This window comes from Agelaius tricolor, unplaced genomic scaffold, assembly GCF_023055355.1.
Source record: "Agelaius tricolor isolate 1412-34295 unplaced genomic scaffold, bAgeTri1.0.p SCAF_4, whole genome shotgun sequence".
Taxonomy (NCBI): Eukaryota; Metazoa; Chordata; class Aves; order Passeriformes; family Icteridae; genus Agelaius; species Agelaius tricolor.
Window position 1 is genome coordinate 15,137,866 of NW_027269264.1, and position 23,096 is coordinate 15,160,961.

At 41.9% G+C, this 23,096-nt stretch overlaps 1 protein-coding gene across 7 annotated transcripts in view; it reads right to left on the reverse strand.

Moving 5' to 3' along the window:
• The window catches only part of ABCA1 (ATP binding cassette subfamily A member 1), a 102,252-nt gene that overhangs the window by 33,263 nt on the left and 45,893 nt on the right, over nt 1-23,096 (reverse strand). For all 7 annotated transcript variants that reach the window (XM_071424713.1, XM_071424712.1, XM_071424711.1 and 4 more), the window contains 3 exons: nt 14,396-14,517; nt 10,223-10,414; nt 3,028-3,114 (listed from right to left, as the gene is read on the reverse strand). In XM_071424713.1, coding sequence (XP_071280814.1) covers nt 3,028-3,114; nt 10,223-10,414; nt 14,396-14,517 — 401 coding nt within the window. The remainder of the gene's footprint in view (nt 1-3,027; nt 3,115-10,222; nt 10,415-14,395; nt 14,518-23,096) is intronic.

Consider the following 23,096-nt stretch of genomic DNA (forward strand, 5'->3'; position numbering starts at 1 on the left):
ACTTTATTCCAGTTATGCTATCCTTTTTCAGAGAACAAGAACCTAGATTTGTGTTCCTTATCAAAGGGTTTTGTATAGTATCGTGGTAAAATCCTACAGCTGGTTCTCTATCCCTTTTTAAGTGTTTTCTAAAATTTTATCTGATTTCTTGACTCCTGCTGAAACATCAGGTGACATTAACTTGGATGTTCTTACTGTGCTGTCCAGAACAGGCACGTGCACTAAACAGGGTTAGCAGAGCTGCTGAGACACCTATTTGTAACTGCTTGTCAACTGCATCTCAGAAACAACTTCAAATGCTGTGTTCCAACTGCCCTTTTTTCAGAAACAATAAGAGAGTCAAAGACCATCTGCCAGTTTTGCTCACAGTGCATTTATTATCTGCATTTATTTAAACAAAGGTGGTAGACCAAAGTCTGGTAAAGCCAGCTGCTAAAGCCAGCTAGCAACAATGCTGAAAGCAGAAGTGTGCTGGAACAACCAATCCAAGTTCACCCAAGGAAAGCACACTCAAGACTCTTTGGCCTTACAGGGGGAGGTAAACCTGACCCTTTGTATGGCTCATCTGTCCATGCTTTAGATGTGTCAACATCTGGAGAAAAATTCTTGATGCTAAATAACAGCTACTACATGTCACCTGCACAAGGAGCCTCTATTTTCAGATGCCTAAGAGCACATGACACACTGATATAATGAAAGACAGCTGTAAGAACAGCAGAAGTCTGAGTACAAATATTCAAATTGACTGATTCCAGTGTACTTTCATTTCCTTGCTACTCACTGGTGCCTTTGCCTGCAGCCTGGCACCACTCAATCTGGCTCCAGGTTCAGGGTGACCTGCAGGACATCAGCATCACGGAACATGAATGAAAACTGTCACACAACCGGTTTTGTTTGTTACATATGTTCATGCAAATGTGTGGATTTGATGATTCCTCAACCAAAAGGCCAAGGCTGCATTTCAGGTGTGACAATTCGAGTGTGCAATTCAAAGGGACGCTTCAGGGAGTTTTTGGTATCTTAGCTAAAAGAGCTCATTTTTGTCCAGCAACAAGGCAGCTGCTTCAGCTAAAGCACCATAAACTCCCTAACATGATAAGCAAAGGTACTTAAATAGGAAGTGCAGATGATTCCCATGAACATATGAAGTACTAACCATCTTAAAGAGGGATTGCATTTGCAAACACATTTCTGCAAATTATTTTGAAACAGCTTGAGCAAGAAACTTTGTTTCATCTTTGGCACCAGCATCTTTGCAATTTACATGCAGAGCTGATCTTTTTACACCTCTGAAAGCAAATATGTCAAATGTGAAGGGTTACTAAGCAATTTCTTCCTCCAGACATCAGACCTGGCTCCCTAAGTGTATCTAAACAGTTGTCCTTGCTCTTGGTGTTTAATCTGCCCTCCAAAAAGTTAATTTAAAGAGTCCAAGGACACAGATCCAATCAATCCCCATACTCCAAGACAAATATTTTGTTCAGACCATTTTCTAATTAAAATTCCCTGCTAGAAAGGCTCCTAGACATGGCACAAACAATAGTTCTCTCCACCCCCTCAAGCTGCTGCCCTTTGAAACAAGGGAGCAAGTCCCTCCTTTTCACACAGAAATCCGCCTGACAGACAATAAGAAGTAACTTTAGGTCAAGCCATCTGGAGCAGCTCATGCTGTACACAGAGCAAAATGCTGCCTTTGTTTGCACAGCAGGGCAGAATAAAAGGTAGTCGTGCCCAAAACAGCTGCCAAGCAAAAGGCACGTTACCCTGGGACATTTCTGGCCACATCAGCAAACCAAGTATCACGTGGTTTCAATTATTTTTATCCCAGACAAGAAGAAAAGCCAAGCTTAAATGACGTAACAGGAAACAGCTGTAGTCAAACTCTGAAGGGCAGCCTCCCTGCTAGGAGCAAAAGCTCTTCCATGGTCCTAACTGAAGCTGATCCTGGAATCATATTAATTTCAATGTGAAGGGAACTGTGCAGCAGGTTGAAGGACTCGGGGAGGGGTGTGTGCCAGGAATTGTTGGCTGGCACGGCGCAGGCTCCCAGCAGCTGCCCCTCCGTGGGAGTGAGGCGCAGGCTAACCTGGAGTGACCCGCTCTTGTGCGTGCTCCCAGAGGTTACTGCCGTTCACGGCACAGAGCTCTCTCGCTCCGAGGCAAAGGCGGAACACTAGTGAAGGGAGGAGGAGGCGGCGGCATTGTTTAGCTTAGATGGAGGCGGTGGCACTGTTTCGCTTAGATGGTTGCGATTTCTGCTCCAGGGAGAGAATGTTTTTGACTAACAGCAGCACTTTAAAGTCAAAGCCAGACAAAAAAACTAGGATAAGTTTCTGGCTCAGCACCCACCCCCCTACCTCCCCAGATTTGGACTTCTGATTCAAACTTAGGTATGCAGGGCTTTTTTTCTTAATCCATCATTTCACCTGCAAAAACAAATACTTACAGTCTCTAGAATGTCAATTTGACTGTGCAAATCACTGGGTTTTTTTGTGTTGTGATGTCAGTGTGCTGAGTGCCCCACAAGACTGGAAAACAATCTCTGGCCCAAAAAGTAAGATAGATAAAGAGGAAAAGTAGCCTACCACTACTAATTTAAACTATAAGAGCCACAGCACCTTTTCCACATGCCATACCCTCACTGCACATGAAACCCAGTAGATACAACCAATTAATAACCCTGATGTGGGTTGGCAACTAGATGGAAAAAAATAAAAAGGAAAGCCTCAATATGTAGTTTGCAAGGCACTACCTGGCAGCAGATGTACTGCAAGCCCAACTGTTGTGCCACTGCTGAGACGAAAAAACACTACAGAAAATGTCCTAATTCCTGTTATGGTATTTATATCTTGAAGTGCCAAGATGTTGCAAAGTGCATGCTGCCTGCACACAGGGAAAATGGCTGTAGGATGGGGAAAAGTTTCAAAACAAGCCAGGGATTTGGCTGTAAGTTGCTTCTTTTACTTGATCACAGGCTAAGACAGCAACCACAGTGATGTCTTCTCCTTACACAAAGGCTCTTCTTACCTCTTTAATAAGCTTCTCAATGCTCTCTCTCAAAGTTTCCACAGTTTCTGACAGATCCCACAAAGAGGAATTGAAAGAAAGTTGTCTCTGCAGGAAGAGAGAAAAGGAAACTAGAAGTTACTGCAAAGCACAAATGAAGAGATTAAACTTTTGTAAACATTCTTGCATAGAGCAGTTAGGACTGTTTACATTGGTGGGGAAGACAGAGCTGGCTTTCTGTGTAATGTTGAACTTAAAATACCATGGGCTTCTGCACCCTGCAATGTGATAGGATCACCCCTTTCTCTTCTACATAGATGCCATTATCAGAACCATACCAATAAAATGTTAAATGCATGCACATACACTTTACAATGCAAAGGATGACTTGCATTCCAGGTCACAAAACAAGCACAGTCTACAGGACAGCATGTGAAATCCCACAAGCCAGTGCTAAGAAGGGGATGCAAAGTCAGTACAGCGGAGAAAAAGACAATTTGGTGGGTACAAGTTTTCAGTGAGACTACACAGATACAAAGATACTCAGATACAAAGGACTCCCTTCTGCAGTGTACATTATCACTAAAATCCTCCTATCAGGTCTTGATATTCTTCATCCAAGCCAAGGGTGTATTTTAAAACAAACAGCTTCCAGGAAATAGGTGGCATGTACTGTCACCAAAGAGCAAGACTGATAGGCTTCCAGAAGTGGAAGGCATAGCTTTCAGGAAACAATTTTCTCTAGCAGGAAGTTACATTGAAGACAACTACTTGTTTCCAACTCCTCTACATGTAACTGGTGGCCTGGAGTTCGGTTTGTGGGGTTCTTTTTCCCTTTCATTCACATATCTGGATTATTTTGCATGAAAAACATTTGGGCACAATTCTTGTTTCAAAGGAATGAAGATTAAAACAAATGCCTAAGATTTCATATTAGTAAATCATTACAGCATTTGAAAGCATACTAAAGTTATATCACTGCAACACACAGATGAACAGCCAAGGCCCTTGATTTTAGCACATATCTTTTGAGCTTAATCTCTTCCTTTTCACATCTTTCCTGGGGCAATTTCTGGAAACAAAGCCTGGAAGTTTTAATTTGTTCTGCTTGATCCACTGGAGCTGGAGATGGGTAAGACCGGGTCAGTGCTAGCTATTGTAAATGGGCACTGTTCTGCTGATCTGCTGGGATGTTTAAAACTTTTCTGAATGCACAGTTAGTTTTTGGTCCAAAGCCAGTTGCAAATTCAGGGAGGATTCTCTAACCTCTATAGATCTCTACTAAATGCAGTCCTTACAGTTTGGATAAATAAAAACATATCATCTAGGAGAAAAGCAATTAAATATCCCACAGGCTTAGACCTTCAAGATATATTTAAAGAAATTTAGCCAGCAAATATCAAAGCTACTTATCTGCTCTACCACTATAACTTGAGCAGTAAGATGAGGTAGAAAGTTCAGATTCATGCATAACAAGAGATGTGTTTGTTCAGCTCCATATATATATATATATATATATATATATATATATATATATATATATATATATATATATATATATATATATATATCTCGACATAGATTTGTGTTCACTGCATTCAGAGGTGATTCAGGAACAGGGTGGATGAGGAAAAGTTTTCTGAAGATACTAATTGGTTCAGAACAGTGAAAAGTCAAAATCCAATTGCAAAGGATTAGTGAACGTCCTCCTACTGACACACTGTTACAAAGTGCCAGACAAAATTCAGCACTGCAAAGTAAAGTACATAGGGAAAAGACAGTTCTACCTTAAGATACCCCTTGTATGGTTCTGAATTAGCTAATTACACTCAGAAAGAGAGATCTTAGAAATACAGATATAAAACAGACCAGCGTCAACATAAATACACAATGCAATCCTGGTTATCAAACAGTATGTGCAGTTTTGGGTTCTCCATCTCTGAAGGAGCTCAGGTACAGACAAAGGCCACGATTCAAGGTAAGAATGGTTTTTGAAGGAAGAACAATAGACCCCAGTTCTTCCAATGGGATGTGTAAGGACAAACAGGTTATGACAAAGGTCTGTAGACTTACAAGTGGGATGGGGAATGGTATGGGGATGATTGCCTTCTGTGCCTCATCATACAGAGCTAGAAAACTTCCAGTGAAATGATCAGTTTAAAACAAAATTAAAGGAGCTTCTGCATATGCAACTTAGTCAGAACAGAAAAAAAATCAGTAGACTCCACACAATGCTGAAAGTATTGTGAGTTTGAGAAAGACTCAAAAGAGCTAATTGAACATAATCTTACCAAATGCTATTAAACAAGATCCCAGCAGCACATGAGAAAGTCTGGGTTGCAAGCTACTGAAGAACAGGACATTACACTGAAGAAATGTTATGTGCTTGCCCAGTGGCTGCATCCTTTCACATGCCTCCATTCAGGGCCAAATTATCAGTCAAGGACACTGAGCCTAACAGGACTTTTGCCTGACCTTGTACATCTTAGGTGATTCAAGGAGCTTGCAAACCTTACTCTGAAATGTGAGGAGTATCCATCTATCCTTTCATACCACAGCACCCTGACTTTTCCTCCCTAACAAATCCGTATCATTTCAAGATCATTTCTCACCAGAACTTGCAATAGTACCATTTATATGTAGGAAGTTTTACTCTCTCTACCACTTCTTCAACCTCAAAGCCCACTCACGGAGCCTCTCGTAAGTCATGACCAGAGACAATAACAAAAGATCAGTCACAAGGGCCAGTCTTCTTTGAACAGATGAACATGTCATTAATTTCCCTGTAATATACATCTTTGTAGTGACTCACTAAGTAGTTAATTCCATTAATAAGAAACCTCTAGACCCAGGGTATATGCAGGAAGACTCTTCCTACTGTGGGACTGTCTTTATCAGATACCCACACTACATCTAGGGGTTGGGGAGGGCAATGACTCATTTACTGGCAATGCGCTGCAAAAACATCACCTGTCTGTTCTAGGCACACTGTGGAAAGACAAATGTCTGGCAGGTTTTGAACACAACTGCCCTCTACAATTACTGTGGTAGTGGCTAGAAAGTCACTAAATTTGTCTTTTGGGGCAGCCCGTATCATAATACTCTTGAAGTACTGTGTGCACTGGGGGGAACTCTGTGTGTTTGTATGGGCATGCTGCAAGATTAGTGACAAATACTTGAGATGGCTAGAGTTGAAGGACAAGCCTTGAATAAATTCACACAAGACTTATGGGGGATGGACAAATCTGATTTAACATACATGAGAATGCATGGGTTTCAAGTGTTGGGAAGTCAAAACATTAAGCCAAAATTCAGTCTGCATCATACAGCTGACTGTTTCTCTTTAATGAAGATAACTGCCACATTTGCTTTAAAATAGTTATTACAACTTTATACTGGTCTTACCAGAAACTTTCCACTGGCCTCTGCAGAAAAATCATGTGCTTTAAGCTTCGGCTCTTGTTTCCTGAGAGTGGAAATCTCAAACCTCTGCTGTTTAAAAGGATGATATCACTGTGCTTGACTGAAAACGCTCTCAAAAGATGAAGGAAAGCTATGAATTCAGTTGTAGCACATATTTACATTAGGAGACCTTTTCTAAAAACCATTTTTCAACTGCAATGCCTTTATTATCTAATGCTTAGTTCATGCTAGCCATTTGACAAAATACCACCCATATTACGGAGGGAGAAAGAAACAACTGGATTTTCATGTGCTCACCCAAAGTCTTTCAAGGACCACTGTAGCAGACAAGCCACAGCACACTTATGGCTTATTACAGATCCATACCAGTGGAAGTGAGTAGTGCAAAGCCTTTATTAGGCAGTGCTGTCTAAGAGATGAAATCCCACAGGAGCAATCTGAATTATCATTTAACCTTCCCCCGCCAAATCACATTCAAAACTGGGGAGATTTGCAGAGGGACATAAAAACAGGTACTTCTATGATACAAGACAGTCAGAAATGTCCCACTGGACTGTGTGGTAATGGCTGGGAACTTATTGCCATTGCTCTTGTTAGCCTTTCCCAAACTGCATAGTTCCTCTATGGGACAATTGCTGGCTGACCACGAGGAGAAAGCCAGGAAGGAAATTTGCATGCATGAAATCATATGTAATATGCAGTCACATGCTTCACTACTGTTCTCAAACCAGCTTCTCCTGCCTCAGTCTCACTCAGCCAGTGCAAGGCAAGCCAAAAGAAGAGATTGTGTTCATAAGGAGCTTGTACAATAAGCTATGTTCTATAGTATTGTTGGTCAAAAGGCTTCAGAGCATGGATGCTGATTAAGATATGGGCCATGGAATAGGGACTTTTTGAAACTCCACCTTGGTGCCCCATGACCATACTGAGATTTTCTCCTGAGTTTTGATCTGAACACCTGCCTCAAGTAGGTTCTTACATGAAAAAGAGTAAGGACACATACTTTAACCTCCCTACCATACTTCCATGTGCTTGGCTCTGTTTTTGCATCCTACAGAACAGGCTAAATCCATGCAATACAAAAGATCAGTGACAGAAGTAAAATCCTAGGATGAAATTTTATTTAGAAGTTCTTGTTTTAACTGTATCACTGCCCTTTGGGCAACACTCAAGGTGTTCTGGATAGAACTGAGGAGCAGGTAGGTAAAATGTTTATTCCTTGCCTTTCTTTTTATAAAAACAGTGCTGTGACATTTAGAGTTCATGCATTTCATCATGCATGCACTTTAATTTATTTTTTTAAAACCTTGATCTGTCCATAATTTGCTAGTAATTACTGCATTTTTGAGAGCTACTTAGAACACTTAGCATTTCCCTGAAGCTGCAAATGCACACACATTTTAAGCCAGCAGAACTGAGTGCTGTCATCAGCGTCTCAGCCCACACACTCACTCCCTGATCATAGGGCTCTAAATCTTGCACTCTCCCCTTCATGTTTTAGCATAAATATTTGTGTAAACATACAATCAGGTCAGCCATTTTTAATCCGGATCAATTCCATGATGAAATTTACTGCATCATCTTGCAGAGGGAATAACAAACAGGAATGAAGAAGGGAAAAAAACAAGCAGGTGGATGTCAGGCTAAGTCATATGTATTAAGACATTTCAAGAAACTGTAGCCACTTAACTGCCCAGATATCAGAGGCACAAATTTCCAGTTTACAATTCAAGCCCTTGGTGTTGAATTTACAGAGTTCTTGCACATAGCTGCAAGCCCTTGTATTAACCTCCTTGTACTAATATGCTGCCTCCCCGTAAATCACAAAATAGTGCAATCAGTGAAGCCTATGTCCAATTACATAAGCTAAAAACCTGTCTCTAAATTGCTGTTGCACCTGCATTTGACTTGGCCCTTACTTTGCTTGCTGAAATGCCTTGCCGTGAAGTACATCAAAGGAATTCAGACCAAAAAAAAAAAATCATGACAAATTGCAGGCATTGGTTTACAGACTCTGTAGTAGATACAGAGCATGCTATCTTCAGTGTGCATGTCCAAGATTTGACATACGATGCCTTCAATAAACTGTGTCAAAAGCCTCCTTTGTTCACAAGCAGAAAGTTCCCTCTTTGTTCAAGGATGTTACTGCAGGTCAGGGCACTTTTTAGCCTCTAAAGACACTAAGTTTCAAATGTGTTGGTTGTGATCCTACAGTTAATTTATCCATTTTGTCTGGCCACATTGAAACCAGTTAGTTTTTGTTTCACTCACTGATGCATTACGGCAGCTTAACTACCAGATACACTGTGACACATTTCTGAGGAAAACTGTGGACCTTTACCAAACAACAGCAGGTTTGGAACTGCTGGCTTCTGGACTCCTGCTTTTTTCCCCTTAAAGACAAGATCGTGAGCCAGCTTCTCAGAAGCCCCTCAAAACTGCACATAATGTCTTAAATCTAAACTGCTGTTGCCAAGAGGCACAAAGTGGCTTATGAGTGTTTCCTTTCACCCACAAACAATATAGACCTAAGAACACAGACACTGAATATCTGCTTTTGTCAGCTAAGCTGCAGAAGCTTCCATAAATAAGAAAAGCAAGACAGTCTCCACAGGGCCCACAAAACCAATTCTGAGTGGTACAATAGCTGGCTATTTTCAGCCCCATCAGACCCCAGAATTCTAGCACCTTTGAATGGTTTAATTAATGTAAATTATGTATATATGTGCATATACCTATACAATTGATGACAAGTAAGAAGTTATAGTGAGTCCTCTCCAAACAGCCCATCTCTGTTACAATTTTAGCACTGTCGCGCCATCTCTTATTGCTTATGGGTTGTCTTGCTCTTCCAGCAGCAAAGACAAAGTGCAGATGGAGGACACGTGGAAAACAGAAGATGAGCTGTGGAGAGAAGTCACTGACTGCAACACAGTGTGCGGGAGAGAAATATGATTCCAGTGCGTGATAATGACCCTCTTTGACTGGGGACAAAGCCAAGCAAGTGGTACAAGACTTTGAGTACTGAAAGGCTCATCAAATCTGAAATCTCACACAGCAGACAAAAGAATATTTGTTTTAGTGGGTAACAGAGTTGGTTCTGTGGTCCCTTCTTCACTCTTCTGTCATTTCTAGCACTGAATTCCTCAAACTTCCATATTTTAACAGATATTGCAGATCTGTAGCAAAACATTATTGGATTTTCCTAGATCCAAGTCTACTCTAGTCTCCAGTTACCCTGTAAATAATATATTTTCTTGAAGTTCAGTGAATTCTTCCCCCAAAACCCATTCCACTGGTTGATTTTTGAAAACAGGACTTTAAAACTTGACTCTGCTTCATATGATTTAAACTTGCTTAAAGGTTGTGGCCTGTCAGTGGCTAGAAACTTCTGTACTCAGTGGCCCCATGCTAAGGGCAGAGAGTGGTGGTTTTAGCGCTCAGCAAAGCCAGGCTTATAGTTGGACTCATACCAGCCAAGATACAACATTTGACTAGAACACAGGGACAACCAAGAGGCTATTACTGTGCAGCATAAAGACCTTCCTCTTGACAAACTGAACTGCAGACCACGTACACTTATGCTGTGCAAGTAGCAGACTGAACAGGAAGGATAAGAATGACAGGAAGAAGCATGTTGTTCATGCTCCCATGACAAAGAGTAACCATCATTCTCATTTCTAATTGCCTCTAAGCAGTTCTGGAAATGCAGGGATGAGTTCCTAGACTGAAAGACATTGAAAATGTCACTGTGTCAATGACAGACTCTCACTGGTGCAGCCAGTGAACTCACCCAAAGAGGCTTCAAAGGATTCAGATTAGCACGGAAGGCTTGCTCAGCTGCATGGAGTTTTTCCTTTGACAAGGTGCAAATGAAGGCTTCAGAGTCCATGGCTGCCGTCTGATTTTGGATCGTTAGAAATTCAGATGATGTTGAGCTATTGCAGAGATCTCTCAGTCGCATTCGATAACCAGACACAATGACCTATATGAAAGTGGAAAAAGCATGCCTTCATCTAAGACTTCAACAAAAAAATTGGTTACTGCTTAGACAAAGCAAGACATTCATAACATTTCCAGATAGAGGTGAGGGGGCATTCTTCTCTACAGGTTGAGCAGCCCTTATTCATATGCAACTCAGTTCCAAGAAAAACCCTTCCCTGCCGAGAACATGGGAGAGAAGCCCTGGGGGAGGCAGGTCCCTCTTCACTCTCCTGTAAATATGCACAAAGCAGCTGTGATCCTGTCCTCCACAGCAGCCATTTCCTCCAACCAAGGGGTACATGCATTGCCTAATGTTCAGTTTTCTGGGAAATGATCCACAGAGAAAAAAAACAAGGCTTGTGACCAGACACAAGTCTGGCAAATCTATGTGAAGGGCAAAAGACCTATGTCCCAAACTACTTTGACATATCTGCCAGCCACATTTTCTATGCAGTAATGAGTCAGAATCATCTCCCTTAACTCTGAAGTATCTAACTCACTAACTGCTGAGACAACCGTTTTATAATGTTTTTGAGCAGATAATGTATCAGCAAAAAAAAGTTATCTTACTGGCTGCAACAAGTGAGATAAGATCCTAGAGTCTTCCTTCACAGGCACATTTTTCTTAAGGTAATGGTTTCCTTGTCAATAATGTTTCCTAATCCACATGCAATCACCTTATTAACGAAATTGATAAAATCCCTCTGAGTTATCACCAGACTGTTTCAGACCTGATAAACAAATTCTTTTAATAAGGTCAGTTACCAGCTTCATGTTTGCTGAACAACAAAGTCCATGCCATAAAGCTGCATACTTCTCAAAGGTGATAAACAAGGAAAAATCCACAATTTACTATTGGAAAGAAACTTTTGTTTGCCCCGGGGCTAGACAGATGGAACCATTTTACTGTTAACATGCACAGGTAACAACAGCTGTATACTTAATTTCTTCTTTCTGTCATTTCATAAGTGCATTGCCCAACTTACAACAACTAAAGAGGATTGATCTACATTCCAGAAGAGTTAGCAGCTCTTGAACCAGGCTGGTAAGTCTGAAATTTTTCATCTGTCAAAACCAAAGGGGTATGTACAATCGGGGAAAAACTGCATTATGTTCAGGAAACAAGCAAATTGAACTGACAGGAGAGAGAAGGGATTTTTAATCCAAAACTCATACAAACCTTTAACTTTGGTCCATATTCATATGCCAAAAATCAGATCTTTCAATGCCACACAGCTCTGACATCAAAAGATTTGCCTTTTGAAAATTCGGGGTGCTTTTTTTCTTGCCAGCAGAGAAATTACTACCAGTGTTATAGTCATGCTGAAAAGGAGATATTTGTGGGACACTGAAATAACATTCCCAGAATAAGCTTTCCTGGGTAGACATATAGAAAAAACAATGTCTCCCAGTGCCTCAGTGTTCATTCACAAAAAGTGAAGATGATCAACCTTCCATCATTCCGAAAATGTCCACCTTTTTCACATAGAGTTTAGGCTCTTTTGGTGAGAAGCTGCTCTTTTCAAGCACTGAGATCCACAGAGCATGAGACCTTAGAAAAAACATCCTACCTATCCATCCTGAAGTACCTAGTCTCCCCAAGTCAGCAAGTTCTCCAACCACTTGTAGTCATCTTAACCCATGGTGTCTTCAGCAGGCAAAAATACATCTTAAATGACAGGTTTAGTCCCCTAAAGACTCTCAAAATGCCAGGCTCATGCCTGAAAGTAGTCATAGGTAATTGTTCTGTCCTTACATGCCATACAATTCTCTCCTTGGGACTTTTCCTGCTTCATGAAACAGAGATTTGTTCCAAGCAGAATATGCACTGGCCATTACTATTAACTCTTCACTAATAGTCAATGCATCGTGCTGCAGCACTAGCCCAGGACCTCACTGTGCCTTCAACTTTTCAGAGGGACAGGACCTATTCCCACCTCCCACACAAGAGCTGTCTGGCCACACCTGGACAACTGCAGCATACCAGGCTTGATTACACAGCTGCCTGCCCACTGCTGACCCAGGCACCTTCCAAATCCCACACCCTTCTGAGCACACCTACCATGACTGGAAAAACACACGGCTGAGCCACTCAGCCCCAGGAAGCAACATGCCCATCAAGACAAGGCTTTGGTCGCTTTGATCTCTTTGCACTAATTTCAGTATACTAGATACACAACCCTGCTGGACATACTGGAGTGCTGTCATTACAGTAACACCAGTGAACAGTCCCATCTCCTTGGAGACTTCAGTTCCTTACTTGTGAGCATAACTTCTGGCCTCAGTGAACAGCCCCAGGACACCAACAGACAGCAGAAGCAGGCAGTATTTGCTGTGAAAGGTTGGCATACTCTGGATAGGCCCTTTTACCACATGACTTCTGAATGAAGCTGTGACCCACTCATTCAGAGACCTAACAAATACTGCCTATTAATACTTAAGTCACTAAGCAGCTCAGCAGTGAGGTCAGATCTCCAAACCAGATCTCCAGCAATATCAAAGATGTCCATTTTGTGAGTCAGATAAAGTCCTTCTTCAGGAAGGGAGAGGTCTGCGTCTCTAGTTACCATCTATATTAGAAAATTGCTCACAGCAAACTTCGTGGGCCACTGCTCTACAGCTTAACATCCTGGTGCTCAGATTAGCTCTTCTTGCCATCCCTAAGCACAGAATGCTGTTATGACTTAGTAGCATCACTCCAAGTGCTTTAGCAGAATCAGCTCAAGAATCACACAAGAGCACAGCCTGAAGCATACAAGGAAGAATAAGGTGACTGACCAGTCTTTCACCACCCTTCAGACACATGTAGATAAAAGCTATGCTTTTTTCCTCCTTCCATTTCCATATACAACCAATGGCAGTCACACAATGTACAGTGAGGTTTTTTGCGGGTTTTGCCTGTTTGAAAAATCTTTCTGCCTCTCCACTTAGGGAGAATGATAAGAATGCTATTGCTGCAGTCTTCCCGTCACCCTCCCAGAACCATCTGTAGCATGATTCTGTCTTAATCTAATTATTTTCAAGTAAAACAAAGCTTGCAGCCTAAAATGGGTAAGAATTTTTTCTATGTTCTAGATTTTTTAGTAGAATGTATCCTTAACTTGTAGGATAACTTATCAAACTGCACTAAAACAGATGGCTTGAAAGAATTCACTGGAGAACAAGACAATGTGTGCAAAGAGGGACAGCAGCTGTAACTACAGGAAAACAAAGACAAAAAGGACAATTAATCCATTCCACTTCAATGAAGAGATCTGATATGGAATTGACAATCAAAACAGATTTCCTCCTCCTTTTGCATACCATCTTTTGCATTCTTTCAAGAGAACTCCGGGTCATCCTTTGAAATCTGTTCTGACTTCTGCATTAGAAAGGATACTGGTGGACTAATTCATCAAGCCTAGCAAAAAACATGTTACAAGCTTGACAATGACAGCCATCGCATGCAGGGCCTCTAGCCCACTGTCACCACTCACTATGTTTATGACTGCAATCATGGAGCACTCTGGATAGCAGGACTCTTGTACTATGTAATTTACAATATAACTGTCTTAATGCATTGGCCACAAACCTAAAAATAGAGCTCCTTCTGCTGTACAGGAAAGTAAAGCAGAGCAAGACCTAGAAACCCTGCTCCAGTCCAGGCTGAGTGGCTGAAAACAGTCAGGACATGGCTAGCAGCTTAATTAATGTTTTACTTCCCTTTTTTAAAAAAAAAGAGGAAGGAAGAAATTCAGTTTAGCCTGAGGGTACTATTCTCTTATGCAGGTCAAAACATTTACTTATGTTCCCAGTGTCCTTTTACAGCTTAAAATCAAATAAGACAGTAAATTGAGGGCAAGAGGGAAGACACAAGCAGGGAATACATTTTCCTCTGTGTTTCTACAGCACCTAGCAGAGGGGTCCAGCACTGTGGATCTTGGCACTACAGCTAAACAAACAATAGATAAGCATTATGTTAGGAGTTGAAAGTACTCTTTACCTGCTGGAGGTTGACCCCTGCATCCAGTAGCTCCTCTATGGCAGATGATGGCATGGACACATTATGATGGAGGAAGTCAGAGAATGTCTCATTGTCAATCAGGAAATCCCGAAGTTTCAAGTCTGGAAAATGACAAAACAAGCAAAATTCTGGTCACAGCAAAGCCAAAAGGAAACTCATGTGAGAGCACTGAACAGGAAAAGTCAAGCTGATAAATAGGGGAGAGGGAATTACACAAAGCATAGCACAAAAGAAAGAGGAGCTGCTGGTAAAGGGCTCTGAAACTTGGCAGGCTTCAGAAAAGTCAATCCACGATGTCTTGGTCTCAAATAAAACCCCAAATCAACAACAAAAAAAAGCAATCAACCTTCAAAACCAACTCCCATTAACATCATTACTTCAGGTCAATTTGCTCATACATACACAGAAGCAAGGCATACCAAGTTGCTCCCTTGATCTGAAACCTACTACAGCATTAGCACTTAATCCCTGTGTTGTTACTGAACATGGGACTGAGCTGGTGCATGGACCACTAAGGGATTTACTAGCCTTTAGTTAATTATTTTAACAGCTGATGTACTCTATCACTAATTTCAAAGTCTGACATATGCAGACACACAGGTATGATACTGAAGGACAGACTGAGGAAACAATCTTAGCTACTTGGAATTAAAAAATATATTTGCAGCATTATTTCCATTTTCTTTCCCAACTGCTTCACCTTCTCAAGCCATCAGTGTTTCAACTCTTGACTTTGAAACAAATTTGTACCTACATCACAGCAAAGGGGAACCATCTGGAAATAATAATCCAAGCACACTACTGAAGTCCACAAAACTGGATCTTTAGAAGCTGATGCTCAGAGCTGACACTGTTTTGGGTTGTTTTCTTGGGTTTTGTGTGTGGGTTTGGTTTTTTGTGTGGTTTTTTTTTTCTATAGTTGTTTTGGTTTTTTGGTTTTGGTTTCTTTGTTTTGTGGTTTGGTTGGGTTTTTTTTTTGGTTGGGGGGGTGGGGGACAGGGAGCAGTGTTTAGTAAATTTGGTTTGGTTTTGTTGTTGCTGTTTTCTGTAAGAGAGAGAGAGGACAATTCTACAATTCTATCTCCATAATGCTTAAACAAGAAGTGATGAGCAAAGCACCTATGCCAGGAGGAGGTGAGAGACCAAGTCCTATAGGATTTACCAGAGTGAAGATTTCCAGACTGAGGTACAACTAGCTAGGTGTCATGCTGTATTTTCTACTTTAGGAAGACAGGATGCTGCAACCCAGAGCAAATAGTTGAAAACAATGACCCCTAAAGAGAAAGTAATGATATGGAGGAATCAGGGGTTTGTACCTTTACCCTCCTATAGGGGACAGCTGTAACAACTTTTTCCCCCACCTCCTATACAGGAGGGGTTTTATGATTTGGCTTGGGTTTTTGTGTTTTGGTTGCATTTGTTTGGTTGGTTTTGGGGTTGGTTTTGGGATTTTTTTTTTCTTTCTGTTTTTGTTTGTTCATTGGGGGTTTTTCGTGTTTTGTTTTTTTGGTTGTTTGGGTTTTTTTTGTTTTGTTTATTTTTGTTTTGTTTTGTTTTTTTGTTTTTGTTGTTGGTTGGCTTTGGTTTAGCTGTCACTAATGAGCCCCATCAGGAAGAAGTATGTGTGTGTGTACTCGGGGTGCCACCAGAGGTGATAGGGAGACCCCGCGGTTCGGGTGCCACTTCTGCCTCCCAGGCTGATCCTGCCGGAGGAGCCGACAAGGGGAGGAACCACGCGCTCTGCTCCTGCGGCACGAAGTACATGGGGTTACTGACGGTCATTGCTCCTTCATCTACATATCCAGTTACAAATTCCCCGTTGCCTTTTTGTTCCACACGAAAAAGTAAATCACCCGCCTCAGCTGAGGCAAGGCGGAGGTTACTCTGGGGCAAAAGTGTCTCCCTTGCCTTCCTCTCTCCCACGCAGCAGGACCACTCATGAATATGCTGGTTTTGAGCACGCTGTGCAAACGCCCCACTTGAACCCCACTAGCAAATCTACCATCACCTCCACTCCCTGCCCAGGAAAAGGCTGGGGAAATATCTGGCTCCTGTAATAACATAAAACCGTCCTCTTTCCAGCAGAGGCTAAAGCACCCTGCTTCACTGAAAGTGGAGGAAAAACTTCCCCCACCCCGATTCCTTGGTTACTTCCTACATGTGCCAAAATCCCTAAACACTTCTGCAGCTTGTTTATTTTTTGGTGAGATCATCAACTGTTCAGAAAGTCAGATGGACAAAGGGGGGGGGGGGGGGGGGGGGGGTGACTGAAGGCATAATGGCATGCAGAGATCAGATGTTTGCAAGCTTTTTCATTGAATCCGCCCCTACTTAAGATATTTTTCAAGCTTCTCTTAAAGGGCCACATGCCTTATGGGGGAAAAAAAATAGTAGCCAAGCAATAATTCTTCCACTTTTCTGTTTCCTCAGTGATATGTGGTTGCTTTTTGGTTTGGCTTGTCTGTTTTATCTGAGTTTGGCTTTGAGGTTTTTTCCCACATGGAGGCATGATTTTCTTGGTCAGGGACATATTCTATAGGCAATTGCAGCAATACAATCTGAACTACACTGAGATTCCTGCTGACCTGCCTTTAATCATGAGGGGGAGTAACAAAGAGCCACCATCTTTCACAGCTGTAATTAACCAGCCCAGCATTAGCAGAGCATTCATCCCCTGCCTTTTTTTTCAGGCCAAGCATTTTCAGACTTACTTAGCACTAAAATTTGCTGAAAATCAATGCTGCTGTAGTTCCAAGGAACTACAAACACCTGAACGAGTTTTCGTCATCATTTGGAGTAAACCATGAAGGAAACAGAACAAGGTTACCAGAACTGTGGGGCAGTGTTTGGCTTCCAGACAGCTGATCATGAAGCCATGATCACCACCCAAGACCACATGTGAAAGCTCTGCGAGACCAAGGGACCAAATCCCAACACCGCAGTCCTGGCTGCAGTGTCCTAAGCACACAGCCAGCCTTTTGTACCATGCATTTTCTCCCCCACCCCATCTAGTCCTACTTCCAGGACTTGTGGGTCAGTGTCTTATGCAACCCCTCTCAATCATGGAGGCATGCATAACTGCTTGCATATGAAACAACAGAAAGCACCGAACACTGCAATGCATCTATATTCTCCCCTGGAAACTTTAAAAAGTTAAGGTTTAGCACAGGTTTCCTCCTGAAAACAGTTACTCCCATCCAAGATGACTGCTTGCCCACTAGGGCCTAAGAAACAAAAGAGCATTACTTAGGAAAAAAGCCCTCCAAAACAGAAAACAAAAGAAACCGGTACATCTTCTGAAGGCTACTATCAAGGTTACTTAGTCCGTACACCTGGAGCAGATGGAAGAAGACATTTTACTACCACTGGCCTACTACTGCAATATTATTCTGCCATAAACATTTAGACACACTATCAAGTTACTCAAATATACACGACAAAATGTCAGCTCAAACATGATATAACTTGCATGTCACCTCTCTTGCTTGAGAGTGGCCAAGAGCATCATTACAGTCACCCACTGCAAGCTGGTGGGCACAGAACAATGCACTGGAGACCAATCTCTCCACATACTTTGACATGGATGCAGCCTTTCCTTGCCCCTCAGCTTTATCTTCAACAGAAGACCAAAGGAGCTGCATTCCTGCAGGCTCCCTCACTCCCGGCACAGGGTTCGTCCTCCTGACTGAAACCATAAGCCCAAGCAAGCAAGCTAAGCCCTAGGCACAAATGGGGAGATAAACTTGAGGTCACACTGAGCAAACACACTCAAAAGACTGTCAAAGCTGATGCGAACCATCTTGCTGACTCAGTGGTGGTATAGTCAGCAGAAATAATACTGAGACAGCTTTTCCCCATGGCAAACAGCTTTTACAGTTTCAGTCCTAACATCAAGGGAGCAATAGCAGAGAACAGAGACTTTTGCTTATAAACCATGCAAATAACCCCCAAAACCAACAGGTCTGGCAGGCCTGAAATGCCTGTGCTGTAATTAGCTCCAGTTTGGACATAGTATGGCAATGCAACAGGAGACCATCCCCATGCACATGAAACAAGCAGAAGTGATGTCCATATCCCATGTGGGACAGGGAGAAAGATCCTTCATATGGTCACATAAGGAAGCTTCCAGCACAGTTGAGAACTCCCAGACCTGGAGGTCTTATGCCTTAACCACAAAATGTCTCTTGCTCTCTGAAGTCACCAGTCAGGATTAGAAAATCACACATGGCAGCATTTCATGGATATTGTTTTCACAAAAGGCACAGCTGTCCTTCATTTCCACACAGTTCAAGCAAACCTTGGGGGCTGCCTTCTAGGCATCAAAACGAGAAACTCTTGGATTTTCATACTGCAGAGCATCTCCTACTGTAACACTTCATTACAACCTAAGATTTACATTTTACTGACAACCCTTTCCAGAACCTTTATGCCTGAGCACAGTGGTAGGCCAGTCAGCCCTTGCTTAAGAATCAAATCTTTGTGACAAAAGAAAAAACAAACCCAAAATGTATTCAAAGAGCTCAAGACAATCACATGAATTAGTGAAGAACAACAATCTCTTTGCTTGCTATATTACTTATTAAAATGAACATCAAAATAAAAATATCCATTATTAAAAAAATAGCAAATCAGCTCTCCAATTCCATACAGACCAGAGCTGAACACTGATTGTGCAGTGAAGGAAGTATCTGTGGTCCAAAAGCCACAGGGTTTTATTTTCCTCATTCCAGTTACACATCCCCAGTTACTTTCCCAAGCTCAAAAGGTGGGTCAAAGCACAAGAAGAGCCATGGCTGGGTATCAGTTTTAATTTGCTGATTCTACTACAAGTATGATCATAACAGGTCCCATAGTAAGCAGTAAATTTTCAACAGTACTGGGAAGATCCACAGACAAGTGAAAGGAAGAAATGCTTCTAGGGGCAGGTTACAGGACAAGACTCTTTTATCAAACTTCTCTCCCATTCTTTCTTCTTTCACTGTGAAGCCAGATACTTCCTCCAGAAACTTAATGGTGCAGTGTCCTTTAAAATTAAACAGCAGGGTGGGAAAACAGAACCCTACAGAAATTGTGGCTATGTTTTTCATATCCTGAACACTGTGTTCTAAAAATAAAAGGCATGCAAATGGAATTCAATGTTATCTCAATCCACTGTAGAGTACAAAGCGCACCAGGTCTCATGTTAATTTGTGAGGTTTCTGCCCATCATCTAAAATATACCAGGTTTTCAGCCACTTTAAAGCTAACAAGGTCAATGAAAACACTGTGACAGCCAGATCTACTTCCCAGTTTCACATACCTTAACTCTCTATAAAAAACTAATTAAGGGAAGGGGAGAAGCAGCTTCATGCCTTAAGTTAATTCAGCAGCTATGAAGAAAGCAGGGCAATATGTCTGATCTATAGACATGGCTTTTTGTCATAAGGAGACTCCTCTCTACTGATTAAACATGCAAGACTGAAAACGATTACGTTACTTCATTTATATCCATTGCAGTTGGGGAGACTTGCTAGCCTTTGGCTAAGGCTGTATTCATCATAGCCAAATATCAACGCAACACAGAAGCTGGTATGAAATTCTCACCCTTATTTCTTGCCAGAGACTGTTCATAGGGCAACACAATCATTTTTGTAACAGCAACTAAGGTGTCACAGCAAGATGAAACAGTAAGGTAAAATGAGGCATGAGACACTTTAGCTTCATTCTTTAGAATCAGGAAAGTTTCACAAGTGCCCAAAGGAGACAAAAAAAAGAGAATTGGGTTCCCAGCTCAGCATCTGTCTCCACCAATTCATAGAAGGAGCAAATCAAGGAAGAATATCAAGCAAGCAAAGAATGTACTTTCTTGTCCCTGTTCAAAGACTCCAGATTCAAAGCTCCCCATTCAGGTAAAACTGCACTTCTACAGGAAGGGAAGGCCCAGTCAGACTGCAAAGCAGGCTGTCATGTCTGTGCAAAACTGTGCTGAGGTGTGACTGGAGAACAAGGTCACAAGGCACCCTAGTCAAACACACCCACTTCACCCAGGGCACTGCTTTTTCACTGATCATACTTCCAGCAACAGGAGACTTGGAAAACACAAGCCCATGGAGATAGTGAAGCTGAGAAAACAAGCAGAACCTCCAGCTCCAGCAGTGAGAGCATTTACTGGTAGCACACACGACCACTACAAAAATTCTAGCTAGACATGTGTCTTTCAGGAAACCCTCACATGGTGAGATGACCAGGGCAGGCAAACCAAATGCTGCCACAGAATGACCTTGTACACTGGAAGTCTGTATTAATTTTTCATTATCTGAGAAGTATTCCTCTTGAATAGGTGAGAGGTGCACTTGAACACCTGGACTGATTTTCACACTCCTTACCTATCACTGTGATTTACTGACAAAAGATGTTTGAAGCTACTTTCCACAAAAATAAAAATGGGCTCTCAAATAATTTCACCAGCAGAACCAAAGACTGAATGACTTGTAATTATATGACCATCCAGAGTAAACTGACAACCATCCAGAGGAAACAGCAATCTCCTAATGGTGAACCGTGTTACTTCACTGTACCCTACCAGGCCAATAACCCTGACACACAACGTGAAAAGCAAAACTTCTCACAGTGCTGGGCAAGCAACAAATTTTCACCTGCCTTCGTAATACTCCTAACCTTGGACAGCACATCCAAAAAGCATGATAAAGGAATATTTTTAAGGCTCTTGGCCTTTTTAGCACTCATGTTTTAATTATTCTTTTACTCTGGGGCAGCTTTCCCCCTGTGAGGTGAGAATAGCTCTCAGAGCTACCTGTGTACCTATTAATTCTGGCAAGAGCTAAACTGTCTTCTGAAAAAGTTGGACAGCCATACTCTGATTTGCTTACAAGAAATGAAGCAGCTCAGCAGGCCTGTTGTGCAGGATCAACTAGTGTGAAAATACAAGCCTAATCTGCTCACAGTCAAAGTTCTGTTCCTTCTGCAGCCATGGCCTGACCTGTTTTACAGCAGGCTACAGCTCTCTGCCCTGAAAGCCATCGCACATCAAACAGTGCTGCCTCTGCAGACACTAGATAATACCAAAGTGAACACCCCATTAACCAGGGTCCATCATCTTTGTATATCTGCCATGCCAAATAGTGATGTGAGTAAAGAGAAGGCAGCCTGCCATCCATCTCCACCAGCTAGCATCTCTCCTCAGAGAGGGAAATTCTGTGCAACAGGCCCAGGTCTTCCCTCTCATCTTGTGACATCAGGACCACCTCTATTCCTCTCTAAGTCATGATTTTTGTTTGGAAGAGCTTTAAATATAGTCCAGAACAATTACTCTGGCAGAAAGCACAGCTCTCAGCATGTACTAATGCACATATACAAACCAGTCTTCAGCTAGCCTTCACTGGGGGTACACTGACTTCAGGCATGCTGAGCCCATTAAGCCAAGAACCCACCTCTACCCTGCATGGGAAGCCAGCATCAAAGGCTATTACATCCCTTCATGCAGTTGTTTTGTACAAAGGCCATCAGGCCCTCTTCCTGTGTGACTCACATGACAAGAGAAAGACTCTGCATCAGAAAGCCAAGACACAAGGCACAGAGGAAAAATCCTCAGGCTGGCCGCCACAGCCCTGCCAGCAAACACAGCCTGCAGAGCTCCTGCCTAAGGAGGGGCACACCCAACCACCTCCCTAAGCCCCACATTGTGCCTCAGAACAGATATTCTCAAGACTTTCCCTGTTGCAAGGCAAATTCTGTTATCTGCACAGACAACCATGAAATAGAGGTTGCCAACAAAAAAAGCAGAAAGAAATTATGCAGACTTCCAACAGTGCAAAAAAATTAAGCAGGCTTAAAGGAAACACCCTAAGAATAGTCATTGTATTGCTTTAAGAAGTAAATTCTGAGCAGAACTTCAAATTGCATGGCATTATAACTGGTTGAAAATTCTCCTGCTAATGTTCACAAAATAAGGACAAATTTCTAAGGCTCTGAACTGGCTTGTCAGTCACAGATGATGGAGCACAGATGTGACAATGTAAAATACTTCATTATTACAACAAAATTATTTTTAGGAGTGGTAAACCAAATAAATTCAGGGATGGTATAAACTACAGAGAAGGCCCTCCAAAGGTCAAACCCAGCTCAGGGCAAGATGGGTTCTTCTACAAAGTTAGGAAGTAATTTTTTGATGTTAAGACTGGATTTTCACAGCACTGGGGAATATTATGTCCTGGAAATAGACAGGTTTTAGATGTTTCAAAACATCAACTCATAAAGTGAAATCTATTAAAAAACCCCAAGCAGTAGAGAGAGAAAACCAAATGCCTAGATCACATCCAGTCACATACCACATGCCACCACAATTCTAATGGCAAACATAAGCACACAAGGAATCGCAATGGCACTATGCTATTAAAAATGCATAGTGCTAAGCAGAAGTTGAAAGAGTAAGCTGGGATGAAGGAGGACCCTGTCTAGAATTCCTTCTACTTGAGAAAGCGACTGTAAATTTAGTAGAAATTCAAATCACTGGAAAAGGCAGGGCTGGACATCAAATGACCATTACTAATAGCAGAAGTCGTTTCATAAGCTGGCTATGTAAGCATGTATCAGTGAGACTGCTAGTTCAAATGCAACCAGAAGATACTTATATGAGAAAAACAAGCAAAAACAAAAAAAACAAAACAAAGCAGGCAGAATG